This window comes from Aethalodelphis obliquidens, unplaced genomic scaffold (genome assembly GCF_003676395.1).
Source record: "Aethalodelphis obliquidens isolate GAN/ISIS:26980383/991018 unplaced genomic scaffold, ASM367639v1 scaffold40, whole genome shotgun sequence".
Classification (NCBI taxonomy): Eukaryota; Metazoa; Chordata; class Mammalia; order Artiodactyla; family Delphinidae; genus Aethalodelphis; species Aethalodelphis obliquidens.
In genome coordinates this window covers 11,606,471-11,615,184 of record NW_020837984.1, presented here as the reverse complement: position 1 = coordinate 11,615,184, position 8,714 = coordinate 11,606,471, and the positions used below count along the sequence as shown (strand labels likewise).

At 48.6% G+C, this 8,714-nt stretch overlaps 1 protein-coding gene across 6 annotated transcripts in view; it reads right to left on the bottom strand.

The window, feature by feature from the left end:
* Positions 1–6,650: 6,650 nt before the first annotated feature.
* Positions 6,651–8,714, bottom strand: part of MEIS1 (Meis homeobox 1) — a 137,718-nt gene continuing 135,654 nt past the window's right edge. For 5 of the 6 annotated variants that reach the window (XM_027131855.1, XM_027131859.1, XM_027131856.1 and 2 more), the window contains one exon: positions 6,651–7,876. In XM_027131855.1, the coding sequence (XP_026987656.1) occupies positions 7,593–7,876 (284 nt within the window). In that variant the 3' untranslated portion in view covers positions 6,651–7,592. The remainder of the gene's footprint in view (positions 7,877–8,714) is intronic. The other variant, XM_027131858.1, reaches the window with a different exon arrangement.

Here is an 8,714-nt window from a genome sequence, read left to right as displayed (position 1 = left end):
CAGATACCTTTCCCCCCTCACCCCAATTTTTTCATTCATTAGATAACTTGGGTCCCTTGTTGATGGGGGTTGCTTTTTCTACATTATCTCACTAAGCAGTTGCAGTGTAAAACTGCGCGCATCTTCAGGCGATCGCACCCTCGCACCCCTCCCGAAAAAAAAAAAAAAAGGAAAAAGAGAACGAAACGCTTTTCCCATTCAGTTTTAGCATCTTGTTTCGTTGAAATGCAAGACAGGTACTTGATTTAGCATTTAAGCAAAAGGTTACACAAACCGCGTTTTAAAAAGTGTTGGGATGTCCGACAGGGTCAGCCCCAGATCAGATCATTTTTTGAATGCAGACTTAAAGATAATGAGTACTTGTTGTATTAAAGGGGACAAACAGTACTTTGGCTTCCTCTGACCCCAGAATGCACGGCTCGGTTTCATTGATCATCCTCCTTTATGAGATAATGCAATTACAAACATCAATAAGGGGCTGCAAGGGGAATCATTATGCGGTGACAGTGATAAATGACGGTGCAGAAATAGCATGCTTTTTCCCCCCTAACAATCCAGGAGCCCAGGGGCTCCTGGGGCTGAACACAGTCGCCAAGGAAACAGATGACATCCCAAACGGCACCAAAGGAAAAAAAATGAACAGTCTTTCTTTGCCTTTCACTCTTTTCTGTCTTCCAAAGAGTTAGTTTTGGCTCAAGCAGCAGCTGCCACACAGGCATTTCGTTATTTCAGACATTAAAGACTGGAGCGGGCGGTGGGAGTCTCCTCCTCTTCCATCCCCACCCCCACTAGATAACACACAAAGCTCGCTGTTCACAGTTTAGGACTACCTGAAAATGCATGTTTTGAAAATCAGATGGGGTGGTGGTGGTGAGGGAAACGGGGTTTACACAGCCATCGCGTTGTTTTCCCCGCTTGCATGATTGTCCGGTGGAAACTGAGTCTCCAGAACAAGCTGGCGCCTCGTGGGGCTGCCAGTAAGGACTGGGGCGCGTGGCTCGCCTCCATCTCCCTGCGGTGTCAGACGCTGCTCGATGCCAAGGCAGGAGGGTGGTGTTGGGGGGGGGTGGGAATGGGGAGCAAGCGTCTGCGAGGGGTGTTTGCCGCTTCGCTGACTTTCTTTGAATTGGAATTATCAATGGGCGCAGGGATCTCCCCTAGATCGAGGAATCCGGTTGTCTAAAGGCCCCAGGGTGCCCTCGGCAAGTGGCTTCAAGAGGGCTTCGCTGAGCGATCCCCATCCACCCATGACCCCGCTGGTGGGTGAAGTAGCCGGGCGCCAAAAGGTGATGGGTTACCCGGACTGCGTGCTGTACCTGCGGCTGCGAGGCGGGGGTGGGGGTGGGGGTGTGTGTGCCTGGGGACACTTGGAAGGGAAGGGGAACTCGCCACTTTGGGGGGAAGGAGGAGGAAGAGAGCGCGGAAATGCGAGGGGGTAGCCCCAAGAAGAAAATAGAAGGGAGGGGAGGAAGAAAGCGAGCGAGCGCAATCCCACCCTTCGAGAAGGTCGCCATCCCGAAGAAGGCAGACACAGGGTCCCCTGACCCCTGCGGGAAACGCCCCGGCGTGGAACGCGGGACCCCTGCGCAGCTTACCCTGCCACTTGAAGCCCCCCGCCCTGAGAAGCCGGCCGGGCGGGTGCGGGAGCAGGTGACTTTATTCACTGCTTCCCCAATCAGCGAGGTCCCGGCACTCGTTTTCCGCCTGGAGATTAAGATCATTGCTCGCGTAATGAACTTAATGCTTTAGGGTAGAGGTGAGTGTGTCTGCGAGTGGGCAGGGGTAGGAATTACCGACCCGATCAATGGGAGACTGGCTTAAAACTAAATCCCTTTTCTCCAGGGCTTCAGCGCCTGGGTTTCCCCGCGGTGGGCTGAGCGCGCCGGGCGGGTAGTAGGCAGGACGCGGAAGGGCGACCCCAGGGCGCGGCCCGCCGTAACTGAGACCCTCAAATGCCCCTCATCTCCCCACCAAGACCCCCGGGATACCCGTTTTTAGGGCAAAGACTCTTAAAAGCTCAAATGTTGGCTAACTGATTGCTCAGTATGTTGGGTTTTTGTTTTTGTTTTTCCTTTACAGCTCCGCCTTGGGAGAGAACGTTACGGACTCGTTGGCAGGCAGATGGGGCCACAATGAGACCCCCACCCAACCCCACCTCCCCGCCTTCAGCGACCCCCTCAAGAGGCGATTTCCCATTCTCTCTCTTTCACCGTTCTGTCCTGGGCCCTGGGATTCCCAACCTCGTGTAGACTCCGCACCTGGCCAATTGAGTGCCACGGGCTGCCCCACAGTCAAGTGGGTGAGGGGTGGCCCAGGAGAGGGGAGTGAAACGAGGAGAAATGACTGGCCAGGCAGGGCGCCCCACGACCCCATTCCACGCCACTCCACCCGGCGTCCAAGCGCCTACCCGGGAGTTCTGCATCGGCAGGTTTTTACTGTCTTCACTTGGGCCGAGGACCTGCTGGGATCCGAAAGGCAGGAGAAAGTTTGCAGAGGCTTTAAAGTGATCCCGAGGAGATCCTGCCTAAGGCGTCGGGGTGCTGCCCACGGCTCCCCAGGTGCGCCTGGCGGGCGCTAGCCAGGTCCCAAGTGGCCCCGAGTCCCAAGTTCTCGCAGTCCCGCTCCCGGAGTCGCGGCGGGACTCGGACCCAGAGTCCATCAAGAAGCCTCTCGTCCACCACAAAGCACCCCGAGCCGAGCCGTTCAGAGGGAAGGGGGCCCGGAGTCCCCCAGGAGGTACCTCTCCACAACCTTCTGCGCAGACCCTGGGTCGCCTCGTCTCCAGAGACGAAGTCTGCAGCCCCTTAGACTTGACTTTCCTGTTGGGTTGGGGAGGAGGTAGGAGGCTATTGGAGGTGCCGGAACCGATCCTCACCCCCCACCCCCAGGGTGCTCTGGGCTCTACGCAGAGACCTGTCCGCCCTGCACCCGCCCAGGACTCAGAATTAGGACGCAGGGGCCGCCGCGCTCAGGCCCGGGTCCTCGAAGCTGCCGCCGCGGCCCACGGGATCTCTCGGCGCGCGGAGGCGGGCCAAGTCCAAGCCCCAGCCCCAGCCCCAGGCCACCGGCATCTCCCCTCCCGCCCCGGCCGCAGACTCGGGGAACGCTGCGCACAGCAACCAACCCTGCGCGCAGAGTCTGCGCGCCGCGTGGGAGACGCGGGAGGGAGGGGGCGGGTGGCGCTGGTGTTTTTGCTTTTCAGAACAAAGTTTCCTAGTAGGCGCCTAGTTCCCGGGGTCGGGGCCTCCCACCTCCGCTCCTTCCTCTCCCTTCTCCCGGCCCCTAGAGCAGAGCGAGCCGGAGCCTTCGCCCGGGCCTGGCCGCCGCTCGTCCCCTCCCCCGGCGGGGACGCTCGCGCCCCGAGCGCCGCCCTCCCCACCCCGTCCCCGGGCTCCGCGGGGTTGCCTCTCCCCGGGGCGAAGCTCTCTGGCCGGGCGCACTGGAAGGAGACACCCGTTGCTTCCCGAGGAACTCCTAATACCATCCATACAGCTTTAATGCGTTTATAATTCGATAAGTGATTTCAATTTGAAATTGTTAGTAACTAATTTTATGGGTAATTTTTCCACATCAAATATTTAAGCATCAGATTAAGGGAGCCAGTTCCGACACAGGATAATAAGGGGGTTTCCCCCCACCCCTCGCGACCCCCGCCTCCCTCGGATTCCTACCGAGTCGTTTTTCCAAATCCCCAAAAGATGGCAGTCGAAGCCGACATTCTTCTTTTCCAGCGGCTCTGCGAAGGGAGGGGGGGAGAAAGAGGGAAGGAGGGAGAGAAACGGGGAGAGAGGGAGGGAGGCAGAGGGAGAAGGAAAGAGAGACGGTGAAAGGAGAGGGAGAAACTAGACGTTGCACGGACTTTTTCAAAGTAATTCTTTCACACGTTTCTAAAACAGGCAAGAATCAGTGGTGTATTTCCTGGAAATGCCCCGGCAGAAAAGAAAGCCAAAAAACGTGCCTTGTGGGCTCAGAGCAGGGGATGTGAGAAACTCAGCGCTTTCAAAGTAAACCCTCAATTCAGAGCAGAAGCAGGAGTGGGGAGACTGGGAGAGGGACAGACTGGCTTTTTGATAGTTCTTTGTATTAACATTATATACAAATACTATACAACTCAGCAACGTGTTTCCTCGACAGAACTCTGCCAGTTACCTAGTGGGGGGGAGGGGAGAAGAGGTGGGGAGGGGAAAGGTGATGGGTGGGGGCGGGCTGCTGTGGCCGGAGGGGAGGCTGGGGCCAGAAGCGGATGAATTGCAGACCAGTTGCCAAAACTTTTTTTTTTTTTCCTGCTGCTGCTGCGGCTGCCTTTGCTGCTGCCTTTGCTTTGAATGTGGGTAACTAGGAAACAGCAAGCCGTCTGAGAAGACGGAATTTCCAACGTGTAAAATGTTCTTAACGGAACCATTGAGCGAGTGCAATAAGGCGTGAGGGGGAACTAATCTTCCCATTTAAATGTTTGTGGCAATTTTATCTAAATGAATTTTAATGCTAAACGAGGGTAATTCCCCATTTGTAGCGCGTTTACTTCTCTTTCCTGTGCTTCTAAAGCAGTCGAACATCATGCAATGAACAATAACAATAAAAATACTGTCAAGGCATATTATTCATTTCGAATGTGTTATAATTGCAGCTGATTAAATATGATAGGGGAATTTTTAAATTTTTTTCGGAAAAGTATTTAAATCATATTAAAAAGTAGTCTCATTCAACCGGCGCCCAGCACCCCCACCCCCCGCAAATAAAAATAAAAATCAGGTACAATTGCATGCCCTTGTTTAGAAGAGGGCGTTTTGTTTTTGCCTTTTAAGAAACATCAAAAACACTCTCAGCACCTCTATTATTTCCGTCTTTCGGTTAAGGGTCCTCAATAACCTCGGAGCTGGCTCTGAAATTTGCAAGAGGAAAAGCTGAAATAGCATTAAGGGGGAGGTAGGGGTGCCCAGGCAGGGGGAAAAAGGACCCGTCGACAGCAACGCTCACACAAAACCGGCACGCAGAGGGGGGAACGCAGGGAAAGAACACAGGTTGTTTTATTTTTTCTAATTCACTGAACACTAATGATCTTGATTCTCCACAGCCTCCGTATTCCCTAATTCTCCTTCACTAGTACCCTTCTTCTCCTAGTGCCTGCCCCCCCTCCCTCCCTCCTCTTTCTTTCCCTCCCCCACCCGGCAAGAGCTTCCTCAAGAATAAAGGCTGAAAATAACCAACTCACCCGGGCACGGACTGGAGAGGAGGGGCACATCGATGGTTAGTTTATAAAGTTTATTATTAATTTTTAAAGTAAATAAATGGTTGTTAACTGCTAGTAACCACCTATCAAAAGAGAATTATTTCACGAATGGGGACTATTTATGTAGACGAAGAATTGCCACTGGGTCCAAATAGGAAATTGAAACAATCCCATAGATTTGGGGAGGGGGAGGGCGGAGGCGCGGAGAGGCTGCAGAAGGTTGAGCCTTTCTGCTGATCCACGTGTTCAGAAACAAGGCCCCATAAACAAAAGGTGAGAGAGTGGTCTGCCGCTCCAGCAGGTGAGTCAGTCAATCACACGTCACCTAGTAAACCCAACCCACAGCTGGTTTCTCTTCTCAAATAGAAAATAGAATTGTTCAGGGCGGGTTTATAGGGTGACATGGGCCTGAATGTCAGGTTTGAGTTTAAGGCACTCTCCTCCGACCCATCCTTTGTTTACAAAGCAGTCACTACTAAAAGCCTGATTTTTTAAAACGAATTTGCCTTAATTAAAATATTTGTATATTTTCCTTAGCTTTGGGGAGCACTTTTCATAGCTGCAATTTTATTTCAATGAAATTATAAGCTATTACAGCTTAAACATGTTATTTTGTACCATCTAGCTGGCTGCCATGCAGAAACTCTGTACAGCTGTTCTGGAAAATTGGTTAATAACCAGTTTTGTCCAATGAGAACATAGAGCATATTTATAAAAATTAGATTTTGAAGTCTGGTCTCTTCCATTCATGTAGTTAATTTCCTAATAAACATATACTGCTCATCCTAGGTAACATCCTTAGTGAAAGATGTAACTCAGTCCTTAGGTTTGCCATTAGGTGCAAGAATAATTTCACTGATATTAAATGAGTAATTCTGTTGGCTGTAATCGGAGTCTACAGTTAGTTTAGTGCCCTTAGGCCTTACATTTGCTGATATTAGTTCATTAAGTCAGCTTAAAGAAATCAGTGCCTATTATTAAATAATTTACTTTGTGGTTCAGATTTTCAAATGCATATGTACCTTAGGGAGCTAAAATTAAGTTTTATATTTACTGCATTGATCATGAAAAATTTGGGGGGCAGTAAACAAATTTTTCAAGCAGTGGAGTCAGCATGACAAAAATAATCTTATTTTTATTTTAGATTCAGATTTCATTACTGCACTCAAACGACTACAACTGGGCTTGGCGTTATTATACAATCCAAACTGTTTCCGTCAGAAACGCTAAGACTCAGTGTGCAATGATTGTTATTAATAATTAGCTCCTTGGTTTCTTGATAGAAAAAGGCTATCAACAAGCATTTGTTTATCCACAACAAAAAGTATAATTAGCTTATCCCACTTAGTAAATCTTGTATGCATGCCAACTCATACCAAACTGCTACTTTTACAAAAAAAAAATTGCAATAATACAGTTCATTTTTCCAGTCCTTTTTGCACAAAATTTATTTACAATGTCTACATAAATGCTTCAAGGTGGGACTATGGAAAAATACACACATGACCGATGCTTTGCTCAGAAATAAAGTCAACATATTAAAAATAAATCTTCAGTTTATGTTTTTGAGCTGCATAAAACAGGAAGTGATGTATAAGGTGGTGGTTTTTGCATGGGGACAGTGATGCTTGATGTGACAATTAGGCTTCTAAACACACGGCCTTTTGGTTTCCATGCCTCCTCCTACCAGTCTCCTTAAGACACGGCCTGCAACAGCTGATTAATCATTGTTGATGACTGCAGTTTTTCCCATCCTTCCCGATTTACATCTGTTCAGGCCAATTCAAATATGGTGAGTAAATGAATTAGACATGCAAATTCAAGCCCCAGGCTAGAGAGAGGGAGAGAGAGGAAAAGAGAGAGAGAGAGAGAGAGAAAGACAGAGAGAGAGCGCACATGGCTGAAATCCTAGGCGAGAAGAAAGATTCTTCTGCCTGATAGTTATTTTAATGCTCTAAAAATCCTGCAAATCAGACCTTCCCGTCCCTTGCAGGATAACTGTAAGGCTTTTTAATGTAAGGAGGCTTCTGGAGGAAGTGAAGAGCTATGGAAACAACACACATAGTGTGGAAAAATTTCACATTTTTTTTAAAAAATCTATAAGAAACAACGTAATATGGATAACAGTATAATAGCATTTACAATAGTTCACTCTTTGTTCTCTTAATGTCTTATATAGTTATTTAGCATGTCCCCCAGATTGACTTCGGTTGGTATTTCCTGCTTTTTTTAAGAGTCCCTGTGAAGAATTAGGGATGCTCCTTGGTCCAAAGTTGATGCCAAGAACGGAACTCCACAGTCATTGCAGAAAAAACATGATTTGAAATCAGTCACCATTGCAGACAATGCATATTCCCTTAAGCTACTGAGCATGAATGTCCATGACTTGTCCACTCATTGTTGGGTCTCCTGTATTAAGAACCGTGGGGCTTGATGCTGACATTGGCATTCCAGGGTGGGGCGGTCCTCCATGCATCATCACTGTTGGGTGGTGAGGGTGTCCAGGAATGTACGTATGCATGGGGGGCCCGTGACGCAGCTGAGCAGGATGGGGGGGCATCTGGGGTTGGGTATAACTTGGCTGTCCCATACTCACACCCATTGGACCACCCCGGGCTACATACTCCCCTGGCATACTTTGCAGCCCTGTAGAAATTCAAAAGAAAGAAACAAAAAGAAAATATTATGAGAAAGCAATAGAGTGGCGCTGCCTATGGCAATCCTATGAAAGCCAGGGAACACTGTGATTGAGGGAACACGGCTCTGTATTCTTCTGAGTCATACCGAAGAAAATAAAATGAGAAATGTCGTGCTGGAAAGTCACTCTTTGCAACTGTTTTCCTTTCATTGTCACTGTTATCGGGTCCACCTACTGAGGTCTTACTTATTAATAAAAATGAAACTCTGAGGTCTGGTCTGAAGAAGCCCTGACACATTCTCTATCGAGTGTGCAGGAATACACACGCTGGTCACAAAACATCTCACATGAAGCTGAATTAGAAAGGATCACTAAGGCTGATTACTTAGCAAAACCTGTACTTCTAAAAACAAAACCAAACCAAAAAACCCCCAAACAATAACAGTTATCAGTGAATTCCTTCCTCAGGGTTTCTTAGACCTGGGGAAAGAAAGCCTTCACAAAACCCTGTCCACCTTACAATGATTTTTGAGAACAATAAGAAAAATTGGACCTAAAACAATATCTCTCCTGCTTTGACGGGCCTCTTGTCTTCTGCATGGATTGCTATAGTTGATGGAAACTGACAGGTGTATTGTTTCTGAGAGCCATAAGCTCCATAATCATCAAGGGTGAAAGGCATAACGCTATTGCTAAGTAGGTTCAATTGGCTTTAGTTCTAAGTAATAGTGCACTGTGAATACGACGAACACCTTCGAATAAGGTCTCCAGGCTCTAGCAATGAATGGCTGCTTAATCTAGCCTAAAGGAACATTTTTGAACTAATGAAAATTGCTGATAAAATAT